Here is a 26238-nt window from a genome sequence, read left to right as displayed (position 1 = left end):
CTGTTCTCAACACTGCATTACTCCCACAATGGAAATTCAAGTGGAATTTTCTCTAAGTGAGAATAAAAATGTGTTTAAATGAGCTTAGAACACACAGCCTGCACATTGCATTCCTTATTAGTAGTCAAGTGTGATAAAACTGACATGTTTCATCTGTAAGAATTTGTTCTTAACTGACTTGCCTAGTTTAAGGTTAATAAATAAATAGGTTGGGTGCAGGGCTGAAAACAGTTGGTATAAAATAAAGAGCCGGCACACTCAAAGCTTCACCTATTTATGTATTAACCTTTATTTAACTAGGCAAGTCAGTTATGAACAAATTCTTATTTACAATGACAGCCAATCGGGGAACAACGTTCAGTTGTTTGTTCAAGGGCAGAATGACAGATTTTTACCTTGTTAGCTCAGGGATTCGATCCAGAAACCTTTCGGTTACTGGCCCAACGCTCTAACCACAACATTTAGTTCCTGTAAGGATCTTCATCAGGTGAAACATTGTTTATGAATACAGGTGCGTGGTGGAGTTTGAGTGTGCCAGCTCCATTTATTTTATACCTCGCTGTATCTTCACCTTGATACGTGATAACAAAAGCTGGACTTACACTGGTGGTGAAAGGGTTTGTTAAACACACACACTGACAGGAAGGAGATGTCAGTGAGAGACTGAATGCAATACTGCGCACACTAAACAACCTTATGAAACATTAACAACAACTGACTGAGAACATAAATAAGTTGTAGTTTAGGCCTTCGTCCTGAAAAAAAATGGTAAAACTGAAAGCCTACAACTAAAGTCCTTTGTTATCTACATCAAAAAGCCTTTAGGTTGTCTTACCACCGTTATCAGGAACGGGTTGAGCAATACAGTGTGTTCAGTGCCTAGAACGTTAAGTACAAGTTCTGTATCTTTTTGTTCTAACGATGACACAGCCATACAAGGAAGACACTATCTGTGCAGTGGGATGAAAGAGACGTGACAGATAAATAATGATCAGGTTTTATCTTTTATTTAACAAAATAATCACAAAAACAAAAACAATGGTCACTTTGAGATTGGATTCTCTGAACAGGAGAATTAAGAATCAACAAGAAGAGCATTTTGCATGTAACAGGCAAGCTGCAGCTGGTGCTCTGTCCTGTGGACTCGTACATCTTAGGGTGATACACAACATTTGTGCTTTACACACCACAACTGATAACCATGATCACAACTGATGTCATAAAACACTGCACAACAGGGGCAATTTAGTCTAGAAAATGTAAGATCTTCAATCAGCTTTGAATGAAAACAACCTTATAACAGAACAAATATTAACTTCACCAGAACCATAGATATGTCTATATATGGATCTGAACTTTACACCGTTGTTCAGAACCAGTAATGTCATTCACACAACCAAGATAATGATTCAATGGATAATGAATGAAGATAATGAACATTGGTTGGTTGGTTGTGATGATGGGACAATATTAACAACTGTGTAACCATTCACAGTAGACACGAGAGCTTGGGAAAAGAAAACATCCCATCAAGATATTTATATATGTATATATATAAATAAATAAAACAAATCTGTAATATGTACAACATATTTTTCACGTTTTAAAATGTACAAAATGAACAGGGTGATACCACAGCGAACTGAGGATGTAGTATTTACAGAAACATACAAACTATATACATATTCAAAAAAATTATAATTAATATTGTCATATCATACCAGGATGTCATTCAACATCATTCACCATCATTTATTTTGTCAGCTTTCCACCTCAATAATAAAAATTAAAAAATCAAACGGAGGGTGTTTTCTTCATGGCTTAACTCTTTAGAACAGTGAGCAGCATACAGACATAAACCAGTGGCCTTCAGTTAGCCTTCATCTACTGCCCTTCAAGTATCCTTCAGCTGCTGGCCTTCAAGTAGCCTTCAGCTGCTGGCCTTCAAGTAGCCTTCAGCTGCTGGCCTTCAAGTAGCCTTCAGCTGCTGGCCTTCAAGTAGCCTTCAGCTGCTGGCCTTCAAGTAGCCTTCAGCTGCTGGCCTTCAAGTAGCCTTCAGCTGCTGGCCTTCAAGTAGCCTTCAGCTGCTGGCATTCAGCGATCTTTAAAATTGGCCACAAAAATAATGCTCATCGATTTATTGATTTGGATGTAACTTGTTGATGCACAAATTGGAATATATCGAAAATGCATAAGGCTTGTAAAGCCATAACCAGATAGAAGGCAATAAGGCAACAACTCAACTCAGTAACTTGTGTAAGGCAACAGTTGACAGGGGCTATAAGATCATATTTACCAAGAGACAGAATGTCTGCTGCACGTGCAAAGGCAAGATAACTATTATGTCAGCTATAGTTGACTATAGTGAAAGGAGGTCATAAGGCATTTGGGTTCTTCTAAACACTGTATACCACATACCGTAAGAACATGTACGTCACTAAACATTACACACATTGCTGGAGTGAGTATAGAAATGCTTGCATTGATGATGGTAAAGGCACAAATATGTAAAGAGACCAATGACAACTCACACGTTTCAGCTCAGAGTAGTGCCGACAACTCACACGTTTCAGCTCAGAGTAGTGCCGACAACTCACACGTTTCAGCTCAGAGTAGTGCCGACAACTCACACGTTTCAGCTCAGAGTAGTGCCGACAACTCACACGTTTCAGCTCAGAGTAGTGCCGACAACTCACACGTTTCAGCTCAGAGTAGTGCCGACAACTCAACTCACACGTTTCAGCTCAGAGTAGTGCCGACAACTCACACGTTTCAGCTCAGAGTAGTGCCGACAACTCACACGTTTCAGCTCAGAGTAGTGCCGACAACTCACACGTTTCAGCTCAGAGTAGTGCCGACAACTCACACGTTTCAGCTCAGAGTAGTGCCGACAACTCACACGTTTCAGCTCAGAGTAGTGCCGACAACTCACACGTTTCAGCTCAGAGTAGTGCCGACAACTCACACGTTTTACCTCAGAGTAGTGTCACACCATAGTTCAATGTCCCCACTGGGACAGTCTCCACTTTAAGATGTGGTGATGTTTGGTGCTAAGTGACTAGGCACGTGCATGTGTCAATGTCAGATGGCAAGGCCATCCAGAGGTCTCAATGTCCATTGTTAAGTACACCATAAACATACAAACTAGGTACCGTTTTTAACCTTAAAGATATGACAAGACAGCTTTTTGACTGCAGCCTGTTTTAAACTCACAATCTTCAACACGTTCTTCATATCGTGCTAATTGTGTTTTCTAGTGCTTTTGTCAGGCTGACAAAGGAAGTGGGATCAAACTGAACTCAAGAATCAAATGGGTTGGAAGTGTAGGACGTCTACTGTACAGCGCTATGCACAATCTTATGCAACATTAGAACAAAAGTTGACCTATTTTACAGTAAGTAGCCAAATGTACACTCATTTACAAAAGAGCTGCTAAGTGATATGTAACAAAACCAAACAAAGTGGAAGCTGTGTTAGATGGTTGTCATTGTGATTCCGTTTGTATGTTTCATCTTAACCCACCGAAAAAAAGGAATGGATGTTCACGGCAACCAAGTTTTTCTTCTTTTTAGTTTATTTTTTCCTTCTTATTCGTCTTGGATGGCAGCACAGTGTTGAGGTCGGAACGGAATCTTCGGAACAGGAAGCCAGGAACTTAGGTCATCGAGATGAGGTCATCATCAAAGGATTGGAAAGGACGTGTCAGTAGCATTAGGGTTAAAATGACCTTGTCACTTTTTCAAACAAAAATTTCTCTCTCTTTAAATACAATTCTTCATATCCACTTCTTCTTCCTCTTCTACTAGTCATGCCAGGTCTTCTTCCAGGCTCACCATCTGTCTCTGTGAGGGGAGACAGAAAATAACGATAAACAAAGTCACACAACACTGAAAACCGCTACATGCAGTATTTCATAGGCTATACCATAATCAACGGTCACATGCTATATGTTAGCCACTGCAGAACACATGCAGGATTGGGGTCAATTCCATTTAAACTCAGTTCAGGAAATTAAGTGGATTGTAACTCCACATAGGAAAACGATGGGCAATTCATCCCATTATTTTACTCAATCGAAATGGTATTGATCTTAACACAGTATGAGAATTTAAATGGAATGAACTCTAACCCTGGTGATACCTGTAGTCTACATAAGTAATAAGACAATGACTGGGTTGCTAGGTGACAGTGACAGTACCTGTGGGTAGGTGTATCCGTCCTGGCTGTGGTTTCTACAGATGTGCAACTCGTCCTCTGTGGTCTTCTGGTACACGGGGTTGTCAAAGTGGATGGTGTTGGTGTTCTTCAGCCTCCAGTGTCTCCATAGCAACACTGCACCAAACAGCACCAGGCACATCATCACTGGAGAGAGGAGATAGGGGGTCAAAGGTCAGTTCTTGTTGTTGTAATTGTTGTTGTTGATGATAAAGTATGGTAGGTAAAGCCATTTTAACTTTTACAATGATATGGGTTTTACTGAGTGTACAAAACATTAGAAACACCTTCCTAATATTGAGTTACACCCCCTTTTGCCCTCAGAACAGCCTCAATTTGTCAGGGCATGGACTCTACAAGGTGTTGAAAGTGTTCCACATGGATGCTGGCCCATGTTGACTTCCCACAGTTGTGTCAAGTTGGCTGGATGTCCTTTGGTTGGTGGACCATTCTTGATACACACGGAAAACGGTTGAGAGTCAAAAACCCAGCAGCGTTGCAGTTCTTGACACACTCAAACCAGTGCACCTGGCACCTGCTATCATACCCCGTTCAAAGGCACTTTGAACTTTTGTCTTGCCCATTCACCCTCTGAATGGCACACGTACACAATCCATGTCTCAAATATCTCAAGGCTTGTCTCCTCCCCTTCAGCTACACTGATTAAAGTGGATTTAACAAGTGACATCAATATCATAGCTTTCACCTGGATTCACCTGGTCAGTTTCATGGAAAGAGCAGGTGTTCCTAATGTTTTGTACACTCAGTGTATATTAACACATAAGTCAATACATAAACAGAGAGTAGGTTACTACAGTACAACTGTATTTATCAGTGCACTAGACATTATGCTGATACTACAAGGTAAAATACTCACTGATAGGTAAGACAATGTAGAGCACAGTATGGTGTGATGCCTCAGCTACTTTGGGCATGGCAACATAGCCACTTTGACCTGTGACCGCAGTTTCCTGTGGACTGTGAGCGGTCGAGGACGTATCAGGGTCCTGAGGCTGGGCCCGGCGGGCGGAGGAGGTAGTTGTAGTTGTGGTGGAAGTGGGACGAGCTGGCTGTTTGGTTGGGGCCCCAGTAGGGATGGGGGCTGCAGTTTTGGGAGTGGTGGGGGGAGCGGTAGTTGTTGGAGCTGTTGAGATAAGAGACGGGGGTAAAGGTCACCAAAGGTTAAAGGTTAGACACACAAGAACGTGTCAGTTAGTTTGAGAAAAGGTTCAATGACCATGAACAGTGAGTATGAGGATAAACACTAACACTTTGACATCCATTGGCTTTAAACTAGCTTTTAACTACAAAATATTTGGTCTTAAACTAATTTTAATGATGATTAATAATGAAAATATGAATAACATTCCACCCATGAGGTGGGCGATCTGGTCATTTGACTGCAGGAAAGGGGTCTACAGGGCAAGAGTTGCACCCTTCTCCTCTAAAGTTCCATAGGGTTCGACAGAGGAAAACACATACCTGCCACACACTTCCTCATGTCCAGGCTGAGGGTCATGTGATCAGGACAGGCACAGGTGTATTTGGGGGAGTGTTGGTTGATCTGGGGAGCAGGCAGACATAGGAACTCACAACCTCCATTCACAAAGTTTTTCTCTGTACACCAGTTCTTTCCTATAGGAGAGAGAGAAGTGAGTGTTAGACCACCTGATTCAGCTTTTAAAGTTAATTACAGTTATTCATATGAGATTTGTTATGTTTTTAAAAAGCGTGCGTTGCCATACCGATGGGCTGCTTGAGGTTGTGGTATACAATGATATCCTCTGGCTGCACCAGGTCCTCCGCCAGTACAGTGATGTCATTTCCTGTCAGGCGGTTGGCGCTCTTGACTGCTCTGTCGCCCATGTCGGTCCAGAATACTTTCTCCTGTGAAACAAATGAGAGAAACCAGAAAAAAAGAGAGACAGGAAGAAAAACTAGGTTACCCAAAGTTAACCAACTGTCCATAGTCGGTACATAGAGTACTTACAAAGTTAACCAACTGTACATAGTCAGTACATAGAGTACTTAAAGTTAACCAACTGTACATAGTCAGTACATAGAGTACTTACAAAGTTAACCAACTGTCCATAGTCGGTACATAGAGTACTTACAAAGTTAACCAACTGTCCATAGTCAGTACATAAAGTACTTAAAGTTAACCAACTGTACATAGTCAGTACATAGAGTACTTACAAAGTTAACCAACTGTCCATAGTCGGTACATAGAGTACTTACAAAGTTAACCAACTGTCCATAGTCGGTACATAAAGTACTTAAAGTTAACCAACTGTACATAGTCAGTAAATGGTATATCATAGTCAGTACATAGCGTATCATAGTCAGTACATAGCGTATCATAGTCAGTACATAGCGTATCATAGTCAGTACATAGCGTACTTACAAATCCATCCACAAACAAAGACTTAATGTATCTGTGGGGAAATGTAAACGGGGGAAACCAACAGTTTCAGATATGGGGCTTATTAACCTCCTATGGCCTGGATACTGTAAGATCAGTTTGGTCTCCATTCAGCAGCTACATGGATGGATTTCTGTAATACAGCTAAAGCTGGCTAGCTGCATGGCTAAACTCATTAACCGGGCTGGTGTATAAGACTCTGAATCTGGAAATCCCCTTTAATTAAAGCTACCACAGCCAGGTTGGTGTGGGCTGGAGGGGGGAGACCATGGTGCTCGACCCAGGGACCTAAAGGAGGTTCTGGGGCCACAGCCAGGGTAGAGGGGGAAGGCCATGGTGCTCAACCCAGGGACCTAGAGGAGGTTCTGAGGTTGGATTGTAACCATTGCCCTGATGGACTGGACTCTACTGGTTCAGTTAAGTCTCCCTTTCTACAATTCCTCTAAGACCTGTCCATAACTATACTCCAGAAGGAACTCCATTCATGGAACTCAAGTTAGGGAGACCTTAATGTCCCCATTCTATCACTATTTACCTGGAAGACGGCGAGAGAGACGGGGTGAGCAAGCTTGTCCTCGTTGTAGATGAGTGTGTGTCGTCCTTCTCCGTTTATGCCGATGCTGGAGAGGGTGTGCATCTTAGAGTCCACCCAGTACAGACGCTGGTTAACCATGTCTGTTCGAGAGACAGAGAGCGTAAGAGAAATCCCACACTATAATCATTAACTTATAAACAATGCTTCCACGCATGATAATGAGGCAGATTATTTGAATGTATTTAAATGTAAATAATGTATGATAGAACTCCAACAATAACACAACACAAAACCTCAACTGTTCTGTATACGAGTATAAGAATCATGTGAGTCAGCAAATTACAATGTGTCCAATCACACATCACTATATTGCAGTGTCCAATCAGTGGACTCTTCTTACCAAGAGTGATGCCGTTGGGCCACATGATGTTGTCCGTAACCAAGGCGACGCGGTTGGCACCGTTCAGCCCACTCTTCTCGATCTTGGCCTCGTTGCCCCAGTCAGTCCAGTACATGAAGCTGGAAACAGACACATTACCGTCAGTCAGAACTCCTACCTCGAACACACTTCAGCACAACATCTGGAAGACATCTGGAAGTCTTTAGAGAAATCACACACACTGACACGTTGAGCTTCTGTGTTGTTTCATGTTTGCGAAGGAGATCCTCACTCATTCAATCATTCCAATATGTTCGACAACAAAAGCATCCTGTCGAAGATTTATCTTTTTGGTTCATGGCAGTCAACGCCCTATTGAGCATGATACTAATGAATACAGATCAATAGGCTATGACCCAAACAAGGTTAATAAAATCAATCAATCAAAACCCAAGTTTCTTACTTGTTGGCTGGGTCCACCACGATGCTTCTTGGTTTGTCCAGTCCTTCGCTGATCAGCGTCTTTCGCCGTGTTCCGTCCGTGGTTGCCACAGAGATGGTGTGGAGCACGCTGTCCGTCCAATAGATGTTACCGTGAATCCAGTCGACGGCCAGACACTCCGGCGCCTCCATCTGGCTGTCAATCACCACGTTGTGGTGGGAGGAGTTCCCTGCCAAATTCATGTCGGCGCTGCGGAAGGGGCGGGACAAAATAGATGTTTGTTAACGAACAAATACTGTATATTGTCTGTTTGCAGAGATATAGATATATATACACAAACACACACTCCCCTTCCCCCAGTAGGTCCTCACCTGTAGATCTTCCTGTGGTGCAGGTCAGACCAGAAGATCTTGTGTCCAGGCATGTCCATGTCCAGGGCCACCACGTTCTTCAGGCTGGGGATGAGAGGGACGTACTCTCTACGGTCCACAGTCATCTTCCTCACCTCGTGGCGGTTGGTGAACAACAGGTAGGGGACAGTACCTGGAAGACATACAATTAGATTTAGAAAGTTTTAGATTTCGACCTCAAGTCTGCCACTTTACCTAACTGTATTTACATCACATTTAAAAGTTGTCGTTTCCAGTAAAAAAGTGGGCCTCAAATCTGCCACTTTACTTAACTATATTTACATCACATTTAGTAAGTTGTTGTTTAATAATGAGGCCTCAGAGAAGCTACCTAAACCTCTTCTTTGCTTTGATTTGTTCAGACTATATCAGAATTCCTCCCAAGGCTCTGTTCATATATCCACACTAGCAAGCAATCTATCAAGCATCCATTCTAAGTGGTATGCTGGGGTGGCTGTTGGAATGTAGCTTAGCTAGTGTGTCCCTCCATCTCACACGTACCTGTGGCAGCCTTGCAGGTCTTGGTCTTGGGGTCCAGTTCGTAGCCCTCCTCACACTCACACTTGTAACTTCCCAGGATGTTCACACAGATCTGGGTACAGGTGTCTGGGTCAGCACACTCATCAATGTCTACAGGAGGAGGAAAACAGGGTTAGAGGTCAGAAGATAGGGTCAGGGGTCAGTTGTGGCAATTCATAGTATGATTTGATCCAAATCCAATGTCCTGCGATCTAATCTGGCACTCGTCACTATAGTGACTTAGAGCTCAGTCAATCTTCTGAGCCGAGTTCAGTCTTAGAAAAGTGTCATATAAACGTTTATTTCCGCACACCTTCACATTTCCTGTTGTCCTTCCACAGACTGTACCCAGCAGGACAGGAGCAATTGAAGCCAATCTTCAGGTCGGTACAGGTGTGAGAGCAACCGCCGTTATTGGTCAAACACTCGTTGTTGCCTGTAGAATCAGACCGGAAATCAGTTATATTTATTCTATGTATCTAGAAATCTATAAGAAACAACCATCATCCTCAATGTCCATGACGACAGCCTTTTTCCTTAGGCAAGACTAAACCAGTCACCTCACTCGTTAAACCACTAACTAGTTTGGCCAGACCAGACTGGCTGAACCACTTGGCTAGCTGTCTCCATCATATTTTCCTAGCTGGGATGTGGTCGCTCTCCTCTGTTTTCCACTGAATGGTATGTGCGTGTAAAGGGAGTTCCCTATGGGCCCAGGGTCAAAAGTAGTGGCCGAAACAGGGATTAGGGTGCCGTTTGGGACGCAGAATATGTCTACGGTTCCAACTCACCACACTCCCTGATAGGTTCGTCGGACATGTCTCGGCAGTCTTTCTGCCCGTTGCACACCTTGTCCACGGTGATGCACTCCCCACTCTTACACCTGAAGTTATTCGGGCCCTCACACGCATCCACTGGGGGGAGAATAAGAAAGAGGAGAATATTATTAGACATATAGTACAGCTATAGGGAGTGTGTGTGTGTGTGTGTGTCCATTAGGGCTGAGCCTCACCGCTCTTGCAGTCCATCTCATCGCTCAGATCCTTGCAGTCAAACTGGCGGTCACACTGACGGCTACCATGGATACAGGAGCCATCGTTACACTGAAACTCATCTGGCTGGCAAGTGGGCCGACCTACCGAGAGAGAGAGGTTAGATAAACAATACAACAAGACAGATGGACAGATAAAGAAAGAGCGATTGGGATTTTCTCTTAAGAGTCCCTTAGTTTAGTATCTGTTCATACAGTATATCTTGGAAGATGAACATTTGTTTTTGTAAACGCTTAACTAAATAAGCATATTTCTGTCTTTGAAAAAAAACAGCTGTTTCAGAGAGAAAGGACAGAAGCAGAGTAGAATATTGTCAAAAAAACCTTCCACTCACTGCAGTTGGTTTCATCTGAATTATCCTGACAGTCCTTGCCTCCATCACAGCTCCAACCCCTATGGATACACTCCCCACTCCCACAGTGGAATTCATGTGGCCCACAGGGCTTTGTTGTCGGTTTGGTGTCCCTCCCGCCACAGTTCTGGGGCCACTCGTCTGAACCGTCGGCACAATCGGCGTCGCCGTCGCAGGCCCAGAAACGCGGCACACACACAGTGTTGTTACACTGGAAGGCGTTGGGACCGCAGGTGACGGTGGGACAGGAAGTCTCGTCAGAACCATCGGAACAGTCCTTGTCCTTGTCGCACACGAAGGAGACGGCGATGCACTGACCGTTGGAGCACTGGAACTCATCGTCGGTGCAGTTCTTTCCGGCTGGAGGGAGGGAGGGAGAGAGAGGGATGGAGGGTTAGGAAATGGAAGGGTTGGGACTGGGTGACACAGTATTTATACTCTATTGTGTCTTTAGGATGTTATTATATCTGTAAATAATATTATTGTCACTAAAGGAATGAGAGGTTTTTGTTTAAGGGTTCAATGGGTACAGAGTAGACAAGGACCACAGTCATGTGGTGATAGTACCAGTTAGTGATTACAAACTGAAGTCTTAACACATCATCATGCACGAACCACAGAGGTAATCAGTGATGAACAGAACCGTTTGTCTTCAGTATGGTGATGACTACAGTGTAGTCTATCAGGTATGACAACGATAGAAGAGTTGGCTACAGCATATACACTATTGGACTAGACTAGTGAATGTAAATATGTAGGATCTTAATTTGAGACAGTTTGCTTCAGAAGGAAAATAATCCTGCAGCAACCGGAAATGTGAATTATTACGTGGATTATAATTAATGGACATTTCTGTAGAGTTTGATACATTTTTCGTAAGGACAAATCAAGTCAAATTTCAAAGTGGAAATTACAAACTTCATAAGCCTTCTTAAACTTCAAATACACTACAAATGTTAAATGTCCTGCATTGCAGGAAAGTTCTCCTGCAACAGGGTGATCAAATGAAGATCCTACATCCGTACTGTTATCTTACCACAGCTCTTCTCATCAGCTCCATTGTCACAGTCAGCTTGGCCATCACAGTGCCACGTTCCGGAGATACACTTGTTCAGTGGGCCTCCACAGCTGAACTCAGTGGGCAGGCAGGTCTTAGCCTCTGGAGACACAGAGAGACATCAACAGATACAGACATTAGAGTCTGTGTGACACATCTTAGCAGCTATATCTGATCTGAAGAGGAGGAGGAGAACAGAGGAAGGAGGAGAAGGATGAGGAAGAAGAGTATGAAAAGAAAGAGGAGAGAGAAGAAGAGTCAGTTACTCACCACAGGCGGCTGGCAGCTCATCAGTTCCATCACCACAGTCATCAGCTCCGTCACACACCCACCGGCTGGTGATACATTTCCCGTTGCCACACCTGAACTGACTTGTCCCACATGTATACGCAGCATCTAGGGGAAGAAAAGCCCAGGATTACTGTAAATGACTGACAGACTGGACACATTATCTTTTATAAATCTATACTAGTGTAATTTAAAAAAAATGGTTTTATTTATTTAACTAGGCAAGTCAGTCAAGAACAAATTCTTATTTACAATGACGGCCTAAAATATACAAGGTAGTACAAATATAATATACTAGGTAGACATTTTAACAGAGTGTATTTGATACTGACTCAGTGAGTTTTTACAATATAGGGCAATAATTCATAATACATATTTTCTGTCATGTGACACTAGTACCACATAACATTAGGCTCACGCAGAGGATAGAACAGGTCTGTAGTAGTGACGGATGTTAACTAACATTGAACTAACCGAGGGAAGTTACTTAGTTCATGTTCAACAACGCTCGCTGACAATAGAAGGCAGTCATCTGACGGCCATTAAGATTGGGATTATATCTTGTTGTTGGTGAGAAGAACACATCCTGTAAAATGTTTTGTAGTGCCCCTCTGGGACCAGCAATTATGTATGATAAGAGCTACAGTAGTGAGAGTCCAGAGATAAAGGAACAGGATATGAGGTAAAAAGACTACAATATGGAGCATTTCTAAACAGGAAGGGAAGGAGTTTCCCATGGGAGAGACTTATCTCTTATCGTTCACACACTGGAGCTACTGTATCTCATGGTCTTTCAGCAGACAGTGAGAACTTGGTGGCCATTTTGTTATGCACTCAAGACTGTTGCTTGGCAACTACTGTTTGTGTGTTTCTCATGTAAACTTTCAAATTAAGGAAATTAGTGCAGGACAAGAGGTTGCCCAAACAGAACACACACACAAGTGTCAACTCACACACCATTGGCCCACATATACAGCATCCGGTAAGGGAAAATTAAACAACTTATAGACCTACTGTACAGACGTGAGCAAGGAATTCTATTTTTTTCTCACTTCTAGTTTCTGCCAGTAGGCCTATGAATGAATACCACGTAACTGTTTGACTAGCCTATTCAACAGTGAAACGAGATTTAACCCCAAAACGGCCCAATTTATTTTGGTTTGCCGAGGTCACAACCTCGTTGAACTCATCTGCCCAATCAAAGTGAAGATGTATTCAACAAGGAAGTGAGAGCCAACAGGTAGAGCTAGCATGGAACCTTCAATATTCTGCAAGGTCTCAATCGCTGTAAGTCAGTTTCTCCTTCCACTGTCAAATTCCGCTGTACCTGAGGCAACAGAGTATGAGTCAGAGCCTACGGCTGTCTCTTTAAGACAATGAAGGGGGGAGGAGTCATAATCACACCACCAGCTGCTGATTGGCCCTCGAGGGACATTCCTCAAAATACTCACAACAAGAGCACTAGTGAGAGCAATAGGGGAAGGTGGGGCACAACTGCTGTCGGATGTTGACACATGTAATAGTAACCGCGGCTACACCAGCATGACTCAAGTCGTAAAGTCGGTTGCTACACAGAGAGTTAGTGAAGGAGACTCAGAAGATAGAGGGTGCTTGCTCCATCTATTGGCATGTGATGTCACCAATGCTCACACCTTCCTGTAGAGATGTGGGACTATAATATCGTAAGACGATCTTGTATTGAGAAATGTTGGCCTGACTTGATCGATCAGGGCTTTTCATGGGAAAAAACAACTGCTGAACCCCTCGCCTCAAATGCTACAATAGCCTACATTATGATACACAGGCACTGTAACCGCCAGGACTGTGTTTCCAGTGAACACACACACACACACACAGTTTTCCCCCCATCCTATTCCAGCTGTTCTTGGAGAGAGTGGTGATACATTTACGAGGCCAACTGTTAGCTCGCCCTGAGACTCATACAGTCTCTCAAGTGAAAACGGAGACCTTACTTGGCCCCGACACGCACTCTGCCTTTCCATGATCCTCTCTGTCTCCCCTCCCCCTTTCTCTCTGTCTGTGTTTTAATTCTCTCTCCTACTAATCTCCTGTCCCATCATCTACAAATGGGTCACACGCCTCTCAAGCTGCATACTGTGTTCTCTCTACCATTCTCTCTCTAGGTCACAAGACGCTCAACCTCCAGCAGCATAGCCCACTGTACTCTCTCAACAGGCATCTGTGTGTACAGTATGTTAGACTGTACCGTACGTCACAACTATGTCTACTATTCTCTCTCTGGGTCACAAATCTCCACTCCCAAGCATACTGTACTCTCTCTTTGTAGCCTATACGATTAGATATACATTGGGTAATAGAGGACTTGTACTGTATTCAACTTAGTCTCTAATTGAAATGCAGTGGGTGAGAGTTATTTCCCCAGGATGTTGTAAGTCGTTTATCTTTTTAAAAAGCCCAGCCAGTTCTGAATGGAAACCTCTTTCCATTGACTAGCTTTGAATGTGAGACGTGATCAACGACAGAGGCCAAGTTTAGCTTCCATTTGAACCAAAAACCGTCTGGCTGGAAAGGTTGGGCCACGCCATTGCAATACATAGCCCCCTCTCTCAGTGTGGGTGTCGTGACGTCAGAGTGTATTTGTGTGTGTCGTGCATATCATTGATCGATAACTAAGCCATGCACTTGGCGTAGTAACCAAGCCCAGAAGACTGGGGGAGGGTGTTTGTGGTACACTGTTCAGGTTACAGTTAATTATTATTAAACAAACATAATCATAAAATAGAAGTTTGGTTCCTGTCTACTTAACTTCCTTATGCAGTCCACCTACTGTCTGTACGGTTACTGTATGTACAGTGAGTCACCATATGGGCATTTCGTTTGTCTTTGAGGTTGTGACTAAACTAAATCAAGATAAATATGGGGTGATTTCTCTGTCGCGTTTCCTTGAGGGATAATAGTTGTATTGCATTGGTTTTCTTCACAATTACTCCAGAAAATAATTGTCTTGGGGAATCGACTTCAGACAAAGTGAGTGGGAAAATCCTGTTGTACTTCGAGTGGAACGTCACTTTAAATCTACAATTCTACCAGCAGGGTACTTTTCATTAGTTACAGCAAATCCCATTCAAACTAGCTCTGCATGCAGCCTGTAAACTATTGCGTAATAATCTCAGATTCTAAGAACCAAAAAGCAATTATAAGCAACCTTCCTTATTCACCAATCAGCACATTCTTAGGTGCCTACCTGCCTGCCAGTCAGCCAGCCAAATGGAATTACCGGCAAGTCACCTGATTCGCATTCTCCTTCCTATGCCTGACGCCATCCCCACAAACTTTGACCCACGGGGGAGGAGAGGCAGAGACAAATAGACAGAGCGAGGCAGAGACTAGTGATGAGGGGGTTGACTCCTAACCCGCAGTCCCTGCAGTTATATCCGCGGGGCGGACGGGTTCATGGTCATTAAATGTTGGCGGATGTGTGTGGCAGGCGGGTTAAATAAAGAGCAACAATACCTTCAAAATATCCATCAATGTATAATTCTAGTGCAATTTCTATCAACAGGCTACATTGGGCTTCTTATTTTATTATTGTAGGCTATCTGGCATTAGTGCATAAGACTAAGCTTTAGGGCCTAGCTGCACTCCACATAGCCTACACAGCCAATCGCCAAATGCTTTTGGGAAACAGGCAGAAAAAGTTAAGGACATGGTTGAAATTTCGTTCAATAAGATAAAAGCTGCAAAAGGAGAGTTGAAAATGAAGAGAAGGGAGGGCCTGAAAAGAAATATTTGGGAAAGATCTGGTGAAGTGGTGAAAGAGGATGATGGCAGTGCTGGCTGTGTTATGTGTGATTGTGAGACACTAAACAGATTTGACAGTCACAAGACGGGACTTAAAATAGGCCTGTGTCAAGGGAACTGTAGGCTACTGTTCAGATGGGTTAAATGGAAACTGAAATCTGGACACTGACTGTAGGTCTATAACCTCTCACATAGCCTTAATAATAACTCCTGCAGAATTAAGCCTTTCTTGCAGGTAAATTATAAACCAAATGTAGGCTAAATTTGGACTTGGGAACATGAGTGGAGAAATATGATTTCTTTCTGCATCTTGAGAGAACGCATTGCTCAGTTAGATACCGTCTGTAGAGGTGCTGCCTTCATCATAACATCTGATAGTATTTCAATCTTTTTTGACTCCTGAACAGGTAATCAAATGGCTACCCAGACTATTTGTATTGTGTGCTCTCCCCCGGTCGTTTTCACAGCTTTTTCCTTACAACTGGTCAAACTGATGTCAAAAAATCTTCTGCCGTCTTTGACTGTAGCCTATAGCGCATTTTCTATATGTGTGGGTGAGGGTTGGGTGTGGGCCTCAGATTTACACTTGATCTGGCGGTTGTGGATGGCTTATTAGCAATTGCGGGTGGGTGTTGGTGAATAAACAGCTGACCCGTGCACCTTTAGCAGAGACACACAGCTGACCCGTGCACCTTTAGCAGAGACACACAGCTGACCCGTGCACCTTTAGCAGAGACACACAGCTGACCCGTGCACCTTTAGCAGAGACACACAGCTGACCCGTGCACCTTTAGCAGAGACACACAGCTGACCCGTGCACCTTTAGCAGAGACACACAGCTGACCCGTGCACCTTTAGCAGAGACACACAGCTGACCCGTGCACCTTTAGCAGAGACACACAGCTGACCCGTGCACCTTTAGCAGAGACACACAGCTGACCCGTGCACCTTTAGCAGAGACACACAGCTGACCCGTGCACCTTTAGCAGGGACACACAGCTGACCCGTGCACCTTTAGCAGGGACACACAGCTGACCCGTGCACCTTTAGCAGGGACACACAGCTGACCCGTGCACCTTTAGCAGGGACACACAGCTGACCCGTGCACCTTTAGCAGGGACACACAGCTGACCACAGCTGCCATCTGGACAGGGCCTTAATGTAGTTAGGTGCTTGTTGGATGCGGCCAATTTACTGTCAGGGCCTATCCACTGCTGCTGGCTCACAGTTAAATAGAGGAAGCCCTATTTGCAGACAGACAGCGCTCACTCCTTGTAATGTACGCCTACTGTCTTCAAAGGTTAGCATCATGACCAAGTTACATCCTGACCTGAATAGACCTTCATATGGCTGCCGACATACAATGGAAATCACTTTGATTTAGCCGTGCTGCTGATCGAGGAGAGACAGAGCGAGAGAGATAGAAAGAGACAGTGAAGGAGAGAAAGTTAGAGAGAGCGGGAAAAAAAAGAGAGAGAAAAAGAGAGAGAGAGAAACATTTTATAGAGAGAGAGAGAGAGAGAAACATTTTATAGAGAGAGTCCCCAACTCCCAATCTTCATCAGGTTCTATTAATAAACACTGCCTCCTGCTTGAAGACAACTTGACCATGTAAGGTCCTTCAACGCTGTTTTTTTTGCTACGGATGGAAGAGAAAGAACGTGCTCACTGAACACCAGACCCTGGTCTGCCATAGACTTTCCAATAGCCCCAAATGTCATCCATGTAACCTTTTATATTTTTGAACTGGAAAGCTGCAGCCCGCCTGGTGTTCAACCTTCTCAAGTTCTCCCATGGCACCCCTTCTCCTCCGCACACGCCACACTGGCTTCCAGTCGAAGCTCGCATCCACTACAAGACCATGGTACTTTCCTACGGAGCAGCAAGAGGAACTGCCCCTCCCTACCTTCAGGCTATGCTCAAACCCTACACCCCAACCCGAATACTCTGTTCTGCCACCTCTGGTCTCTTGGCCCTCCCAACTGTACAGGAGGGCAGCTTCCGCTCAGCCCAGTCAAAGCTCTTCTCTGTCCTGGCACCCCAATGGTGGAACCATCTTCCCCTGAAGCTAGGACATCAAAGTCCTGCCCATCTTCAGAAAACATCTGAAACCCTACCTCTTCAATGAGTATCTTAAGTAATCCAACAACACTAGCACGTGACTCCTCCCCCTTACATAGCCGTTACTTTGCTGAGAGCTCCTTTTATTGAGGAAAAACGGACTTACTATGACTGAGATGTGTGGTTGTCCCACCTAGCGATCTTAAGAAGAATGAATCCAACTGTAAGTCACTCTGGACAAGAGCGTCTGCTAAATGACTGAAATGTCAATGTAAAACTACAGCTGAAAAGACTATATTGTTTTGCAGCAACACCCCCCGTCTCTGCAGCTTTAGTTGAAGTGTATGAAAGGCTACATTGGATGACAACAGGAGGACGGTCCATATAGGTCAAAGGCGAGGCTAATATTGGAGTCCTCATCAACGCCCTTGTCATTGTGTTTGACAGGCTTGTTTCTTTAAGTTATTTTGCCTCTGCATTTCTGCTTGTTTTGGCACGTGGGCAGTGGCACACATAAACAAACACCCGGCGAGAAAAGTGTTTGTATGTATACACAAATCTTGCCAAAGGTCAGGGCTTGGTCTTTCCATAGCCACAGATTCATTTAGAACTAGGTGACCACTGATGGTCGTCTGTCAAGACGCTAAACCAACAGAACTCAGTCTGTACTAGTTCAGCTAACTGCATTTTTTGTTTAAACTCGTTCATCCAACTGCATTCGGCTTATACTAATTAATCTAACTGCATTGGTTTATGCAAGTTCATCCAATTCCTCTTGGACCTTCATTGTGAGGTTATTAAGGGTGTTTTTGCATGCCACTGGTGACTGATTGAGAGATCTGGTGTGTTAGGAGAATGTACATCATGCTATGCCTAGAAGATGCTCTTGGGGCTGCATGATTCATATGGGGATTATTCTAGAATCTATTCTATTCTTGAACCACTGATGCAACTCTACAGGGATTTTCCCATTATTCTCCATGGTGTCAACTAATACAGCCCCTTGGGGCTCCACACATACAGTAACAGCAGACCTACTGCTGGGGCCCCACACATACAGTAACAGCAGACTTACTGCTGGGGCCCCACACATACAGCAACAGCAGATCTACTGTTAGGGCCCCATATATACAGTAACAGCAGACCTACTGCTGGGGCCCCATATATACAGTAACAGCAGACCAACAGTACTGCTGAGGCCCCACACATACAGTAACAGCAGACCTATTGTACTGCTAAGGCCCCACACATACAGTAACAGCAGACCTACAGTACTGTTGGGGCCCCACACATACATTAACAGCAGACCTACTGTTGGGGCCCCACACAATACAGTAACAGCAGACCTACTGTGGGGGCCCCACACACACACACACACACACACACACACACACACACACACACTCTGCACATGTCAGCAGCAGATTTAATCGCTATATTAATGAATACCTTAAACTATAAACATTGGATGGAAGTTCTAATCTTCAAATCCCTGGGAGCGGGAGTTAGTCTCCATAGGCATAGTCCCATAGGGCTCTGGTCAAAGTAGTGCACTTTAAAGGAAATATGTTGCTATTTGGGGTGCAACCTTAAAGATTGAGGGATTACAGTAGAACAGGGTGGCAGAATGGAGCCACAACTAGACTAATACACAACACAAGATTAACCTAGAGGCCGGTAAGTTCACCCTTAGCCTACCTACTGAAACCAATAAGGAATTTGCCTCGACTGCTGTTAATGCATTGCAATACAATACATTGTAATAATGTTAGCAAATAAGTTAATGTACATGTGAGTTGTATGACAGTGTATTTAGTTCCTACTGTGGGTTGCTGGTAAAGGAAGTTGGTGGTTTTAATCATATCAAGACATCTAAAGAAGGAAGCAGACTTTGCTTGAGGTGATAAACATATTCTCATAACATGCATCTATTAATAAGCCTATTACATTTAATTGTTGATGACAAAAGCTATGATTTTAAATGTCAATTGAGAATGTATTTTGACATTAAGCTACATCTAACCTACAAATGCATACAATTAGTGATCAAGGTCTGCAACAATCAGAATTTTGTCTCAAAATAGTCTATCCAAAGGTGTAAAATAAAACCATTCCTGTAAAAATCGAAGTTGTTCTATTTCCTCCATACATGGCACAGAAGCTGGGCTAAATAACCTCTTGCCACACGGTATAGAAGCTGGGCTAAATAACCTCTTGCCACACGGTATAGAAGCTGGGCTAAATAACCTCTTGCCACACGGTATAGAAGCTGGGCTAAATAACCTCTTGCCACACGGTATAGAAGCTGGGCTAAATAACCTCTTGCCACGCGGTATAGAAGCTGGGCTAAATAACCTCTTGCCACACGGTATAGAAGCTGGGCTAAATAACCTCTTGCCACGCGGTATAGAAGCTGGGCTAAATAACCTCTTGCCGCGCGGTATAGAAGCTGGGCTAAATAACCTCTTGCCGCGCGGTATAGAAGCTGGGCTAAATAACCTCTTGCCGCGCGGTATAGAAGCTGGGCTAAATAACCTCTTGCCGCGCGGTATAGAAGCTGGGCTAAATAACCTCTTGCCGCGCGGTATAGAAGCTGGGCTAAATAACCTCTTGCCGCGCGGTATAGAAGCTGGGCTAAATAACCTCTTGCCGCGCGGTATAGAAGCTGGGCTAAATAACCTCTTGCCGCGCGGTATAGAAGCTGGGCTAAATAACCTCTTGCCGCGCGGTATAGAAGCTGGGCTAAATAACCTCTTGCCGCGCGGTATAGAAGCTGGGCTAAATAACCTCTTGCCGCGCGGTATAGAAGCTGGGCTAAATAACCTCTTGCCGCGCGGTATAGAAGCTGGGCTAAATAACCTCTTGCCGCGCGGTATAGAAGCTGGGCTAAATAACCTCTTGCCGCGCGGTATAGAAGCTGGGCTAAATAACCTCTTGCCGCGCGGTATAGAAGCTGGGCTAAATAACCTCTTGCCGCGCGGTATAGAAGCTGGGCTAAATAACCTCTTGCCGCGCGGTATAGAAGCTGGGCTAAATAACCTCTTGCCGCACGGTATAGAAGCTGGGCTAAATAACCTCTTGCCACACGGTATAGAAGCTGGGCTAAATAACCTCTTGCCACACGGTATAGAAGCTGGGCTAAATAACCTCTTGCCACACGGTATAGAAGCTGGGCTAAATAACCTCTTGCCACACGGTATAGAAGCTGGGCTAAATAACCTCTTGCCACACGGTATAGAAGCTGGGCTAAATAACCTCTTGCCACACGGTATAGAAGCTGGGCTAAATAACCTCTTGCCACACGGTATAGAAGCTGGGCTAAATAACCTCTTGCCACACGGTATAGAAGCTGGGCTGGGCGCCCTTTTGCCGCGCCCTTTCTCGTTGACAACCGTCTTTTTCCTCCAACAAGTCAAGCCCAGAGGTAAAACCAGACAGCCTTGACATGTAGTCCTACCGGATGTGACGAGCCTATTTCTCATTCTGATTGGCTCGCGGCTACATACTATTTGAAGAACAGCCAATCGACTTCCCGAGTGTAGCTTTCGTTCATACGGACGAAATAGATACATTTTAACTTTTATTGATAAACATTTTATTACCGAAAATTATAGTTTAAGTTCTAGGACTAGTGCCGGGGAGAAATATTAGACTTGTTGAGTCACTTCTGACTATTTCTATGTGGTCCTACAAGTTAATCGACTTTGAAAGGGAAAATGTATTGAAAAGCTGTTAGCGCTTGACTATCAATGTCAAGAACATGCCCACTTCCTGCGCACTAAACCCACTATTACAAGTTCAGCCTAGGACACGAGGGTATAAACATTGGTTTAATTGAACATTCGACTGGTATTAAAGCACAAAAATAGAAATGAATTCAGAAAATGTAAATTTAGCCATTTATTCTATGTGAGCAGCACGGTTGCATTTGCAATTCCATGTCAGACATAAAATAAAAAGCTGACTGAAATATAGGCAATTGACAACTATGTCATGATATAAGTAATTTAAAGATGTCAAATTCCATGTCAGATCGTTTAGACTAGAGAACCCCAAGGGCAAAACCCGCTCTGCACTCAGCCGGAGTCAGCCCCAAAAATACGCATCATAAGCATCTTGCATGATACAATTGACTTCACATCCTTACCTGTAGGAGCAAAAAAGTGGGAAAGCAAAACCAGGCAACATGCAGTCAGCCCGGTGATTCCCACACGAGTCGGTAGCATCTTTTCTCCTTCGGACTTCCACGCAATTCGAAGTGTTTCTTCTTGGTCTAATATCGACCACCCGGCACGCAAAATGTTTGACAGCTAGCCTACTGAACAGCACTATTTCAACTCAACTGAGAGATGCTTCTATATCTTTGTGGATGTTGCAGTCACAGCTAAAACAAACTGGGATAAACGAATGATTGTTGTTTGGATATATAGAGAAGACTTACTGTGCGCCTGTGTCTAGGACTAGTGCCGGTGGAGAAATATTTGATTTTTTGAGTCACTTCTGACTATTTCTATGTGGTCCTACAAGTGGGCGGGATCAGCAGAGTGGTGTGATATTTGAAATTCGACATCAGCACCGCAGGGGTGGAGCTACAGCAGTCACTGACAGAGAGGAAGAGAAAGGAAGAGAGTCACCCAACCACAATGTTACTGTTATCATTATCTGGCTGAGCTGGATTCCCTGTCTTGCCAAGCCTGACCCCACCTTCAATTTTAATTTAAGGGCTTTATTGTCATGGGAAATATATGTTAACATTGATTAAGCAAGTGAAGTAGATAAAAGTGAAAAACTAAACTCAACAAAAAAAGAAACGTCCCTTTTTCAGGACCCTGTTTTTAAAAGATCATTTGTAAAAATCCAAATAACTTCACAGATCTTTATTGTAAAGGGTTTAAACACTGTTTCCCATGCTTGTTCAATGAACCATAAACAATTAATGAACATGCATCTGTGGAACGTCATTAAGACACTAACAGCTTACAGACGGCAATTAAGGAAATTAAAAAGGTCACAGTTATGAAAACTTAGGACACTAAAAAGGCCTTTCTACTGACTCTGAAAAACACCAAAAGAAAGATGCCCAGGGTCCCTGCTCACCTCAGTGAACATGCCTTAGGCATGCTGCAAGGAGGCATGAGGACTGCTGATGTGGCCAGGGCAATAAATTGCAATGTCTGTATTGTGAGACGCCTAAGACAGCGCTACAGGGAGACAGGATGGACAGCCAATTGTCCTCGCAGTGGCAGACCATGTGTAACAACACCTGCACAGGATCGGTACATCCGAACATCACACCTGCGGGACAGGTACAGGATGGCAACAACAACTGCCTGAGTTACACCAGGAATGCACAATCCCTCCATTAGTGCTCAGACTGTTCGCAATAGGCTGAGAGAGGCTGGACTGAGGACTTGTAGGCCTGTTGTAAGGCAGGTCCTCACCAGACTTCACCGGCAACAACGTCGCCTACGGCACAAACCTACCGTTGCTGGACCAGACAGGACTGACAAAAAGTGCTCTTCACTGACAAGTCACGGTTTTGTCTCACCAGGGGTGATTGTCGGATTCGCTTTTATCGTCGAAGGAATGAGCGTTACACCGAGGCCTGTACTCTGGAGCAGCATCGTTTTGAAGGTGGAGGGTCCGTCATGGTCTGGGGCGGTGTGTCACAGCATCATCGGACTGAGCTTGTTGTCATTGCAGGCAATCGCAACGCTGTGCGTTACAGGGAAGACATCCTCCTCCCTCATGTGGTACCCTTCCTGCAGGCTCATCCTGATATGACCCTCCAGCATGACAATGCCACCAGCCATACTGCTCGTTCTGTGCGTGATTTCCTGCAAGACAGGAATGTCAGTGTTCTGCCATGGCCAGTGAAAAGCCCGGATCTCAATCCCATTGAGCACGTCTGGTACCTGTTGGATTGGAGGGCGAGGGCTAGGGCCAATCCCCCCAGAAATGTCTGGGAACTTGCAGGTGCCTTGGGGGAAGAGTGGGGTAACATCTCACAGCAAGAACTGGCAAATCTGGTGCAGTCCATGAGGAGGAGATGCACTGCAGTACTTAATGCAGCTGGTGGCCACACCAGATACTGACTGTTACTTTTGATTTTGATCCCCCCTTTGTTCAGGGACACATTATTCCATTTCTGGTAGTCACATGTCTGTGGAACTTGTTCAGTTTATGTCTCAGTTGTTGAATCTTGTTATGTTCATACAAATATTTACACATGTTAAGTTTGCTGAAAATAAATGCAGTTGACAGTGAGAGGACATTTCTTTTTTTGCTGAGTTTATAAAAATGAACAGTAAACATTACACTCACAAAAGCTCTCTCTCTCTCTCTGTGGGTGTGTGGGAGGGGTGGGTGTGTTTGGAGGGGCAAGGGCAGGGTGAGTGTGCATCTCCAGCCCCTCTCCTGTGGGTGTGTCATCTGATCTCTCCACTGAGAGAAATGAAGAGACAGAGGCCTTCAGAATTCCTTCCCATAAAATACCACTCTCTAGTCTATGACGTTCCCATTGATGTTTTACACTCAGGGAGTGAGAGGCAGGGCACTTTTGTTGTGGTCTTGTGGCTGGCACATGTACAAATCATGTGCAAAATAAAATGAGATGAAGAAGAAGAATTAAAAACAAGAAATTAAACATTTAATAAAGTTAAACAGGATAAATTCAAGATATAGAATTTACCACCTGGGTAAAGTTTGGTGGAGGTAAAATCACATTTAATTTTTGTGTTATGCAGGAACAACAATAAGCTATTTTACTGTACATGTAGGAATGTATCTTTGTTGAATCACTACATGAAGCCTATTGTAAGTATTACATAAGAAAATGCCCTATTCAGTAGTGAAATCATTGCCAAATGCTTTGCAGAGGATTTGCAAGATAGTTTCAAGAAGTCCAATATTAGGAAACTCACTAGCTGCCTTCGACAGCTGTGTCAATCTAAGCTTCAATGGTATGTTCTTGGCCATAGAAAAGTATTTCAAACAGTTACACAATACAATTGTACAGTTTCAATGTTACTCCCATGAACAAAGTGCCATTTACACAAGATAACAGTTATGATGTAAGCTGTCACATTCAATTCCATATCAAAACCGGTCTGAGAATCCAATAACCATTCTCATGCACTGTAATCCATTTTAATAGAAATAATAGCAGCTCCTCCATGAATCTAAGGCTTTTTCTCACAGCAGAAAGTAAAAATTCACCTGGACTGACTTCTGTTTTGGAAAATGTAGTAAATGAATGGAACATTTAAAATATCTAAATCAACTAGACACTACTTTACATACTGTAAAGTCTATCCTGAGCCAATGGCAGCATGCCATCTGTCACGTCCTGGCCAGTATAGGGTTAATTAGTATTGTAGTTTGGTCAGGACGTGACAGAGGGTATTTGTTTTATGTGGTTCGGGGTGGTGTGTTTTTGTTAAAGGGCATTTGGTTTAAGTATTCCGGGGTTTTTGGGTACTGTTTGGTGTTCTGGTATTCTATGTCTAGTCTAGTATGTCTGTTTCTATGTCTGGTTAATTGGGGTTGGGACTCTCAGTTGAAGGCAGGTGTTGTCTATCTGCCTTTGATTGAGAGTCCCATATATGAGGGTGTGTTTGTGTTTGATGTGGTGGGTGATTGTTCTGTGTTCAGCCCTAGGCTTTGCCAGACTGTTATGTTGTTCGTTCGCTTTCGTGTTTTTGTTGTTTTGGAGTGTTATTTTGAAAGTTAATAAATCTAAAAATGAGCATACACGTACCTGCTGCATTTTGGTCCTCATTCACCGACGACAACCGTGACACCATCTGTATTCAAATGTTCATTTCTACCACATCCTGTATGTAGCCTAGTTTCTCTAAGTAAGCAACCTGGGCAGATTTGCAAAACAAATGTAAGGCTTAATAAATATTGCAAAACATACGTCTTGTGGATCATAAATGATTTACTGTGTGTGAAGTATGACTAGAGTGAACAGGCTGCTCCTTATAGGAGTCCTATTGGCTGACGTAACTGAGGTATTTGGGTTGTTGAGCAAGATGCCTTGAGTCCCAAGGGTGTGACAGACAGTTCAAAACAGATTTAGTAACTTGCGTTACGACCTGACTCGTAGTTCGTAACCACAAAGGGAGACCACACAGGACTTAAATGTAAAAAGGAATACATTTATTCAACTAAATAATAAGAAATATAAAAATGTAACATACTGTGGACGTCTGTAGGATCAGTAGTGTATGAAGTGTGTGGATGAGTGGAGAGGGTGTTGTATGGTGAAAACAGACCAAAAAAACTAAAGGTGGTGGAAGCCAGCCTGCCAGTCAGGGAAGACCGAGAGTTGGCTGATGTGACAACCCTTTATAGCCTGCAGGCCAAGCCTGCCCAGGTGCGCCACATCAGCTGACGATCTTCCCAGCTCTGCCCACTGGCCTCATGCAACACGCAGACTGCCAAACAGGAGATCCCAGCAGGGAGGGATGTCACACTTAGAAGATACCTTTAAATCATCAAATCAAATGTATTTATATAGCCCTTCTTACATCAGCTGATATCTCAAAGTGCTGTACAGAAACCCAGCCTAAAACCCCAAACAGCAAGCAATGCAGGTGTAGAAGCACGGTGGCTAGGAAAAACTCCCTAGAAAGGCCAAAACCTAGGAAGAAACCTAGAGGAACCAGGCGATGAGGGGTGGCCAGTCCTCTTCTGGCTGTGCCGGGTGGAGATTATAA

General features: G+C 43.9%; 1 protein-coding gene and 1 long non-coding RNA gene across 2 annotated transcripts; both read right to left on the bottom strand.

The window, feature by feature from the left end:
* Window positions 1-985: 985 nt before the first annotated feature.
* On the bottom strand, window positions 986-22015 carry LOC115178268 (low-density lipoprotein receptor). The gene is made up of 17 exons (XM_029739371.1): window positions 21663-22015; window positions 11654-11779; window positions 11363-11485; window positions 10309-10686; window positions 9935-10057; window positions 9714-9836; window positions 9236-9358; window positions 8905-9033; window positions 8365-8536; window positions 8015-8242; window positions 7573-7691; window positions 7173-7312; window positions 5961-6102; window positions 5698-5850; window positions 5093-5359; window positions 4199-4362; window positions 986-3842 (listed from the first exon to the last, which is right to left on the bottom strand). The coding sequence occupies exons 1-17, from the start codon at window positions 21739-21741 to the stop codon at window positions 3807-3809; spliced, it is 2625 nt and encodes an 874-aa protein (XP_029595231.1). The 5' UTR covers window positions 21742-22015; the 3' UTR covers window positions 986-3806.
* On the bottom strand, window positions 12727-16887 carry LOC115178270 (uncharacterized). The gene is made up of 2 exons (XR_003872589.1): window positions 16147-16887; window positions 12727-16114 (listed from the first exon to the last, which is right to left on the bottom strand). It is a non-coding gene; the product is annotated as an uncharacterized LOC115178270 (long non-coding RNA).
* Window positions 22016-26238: the final 4223 nt, after the last annotated feature.

The sequence above is a fragment of the Salmo trutta genome, chromosome 38 (genome assembly GCF_901001165.1).
Source record: "Salmo trutta chromosome 38, fSalTru1.1, whole genome shotgun sequence".
Taxonomy (NCBI): domain Eukaryota; kingdom Metazoa; phylum Chordata; class Actinopteri; order Salmoniformes; family Salmonidae; genus Salmo; species Salmo trutta.
This window is presented reverse-complemented; position numbering and strand designations above follow the sequence as displayed.

What these genes read in the sequence shown, in the direction of transcription:
- LOC115178268 (XM_029739371.1), bottom strand. Translation starts at nt 21,741, where the DNA reads ATGCTACCGACTCGTGTGGGAATCACCGGGCTGACTGCATGTTGCCTG. An exon ending in CAACCTCAAGCAGCCCATCG is followed by an intron (nt 5,851 to 5,960) that starts GTATGGCAACGC and finishes TCTCTCCTATAG; the next exon opens with GAAAGAACTGGTGTACAGAG. An exon ending in CTACATTGTCTTACCTATCA is followed by an intron (nt 4,363 to 5,092) that starts GTGAGTATTTTA and finishes TCCTCTCTCCAG; the next exon opens with TGATGATGTGCCTGGTGCTG.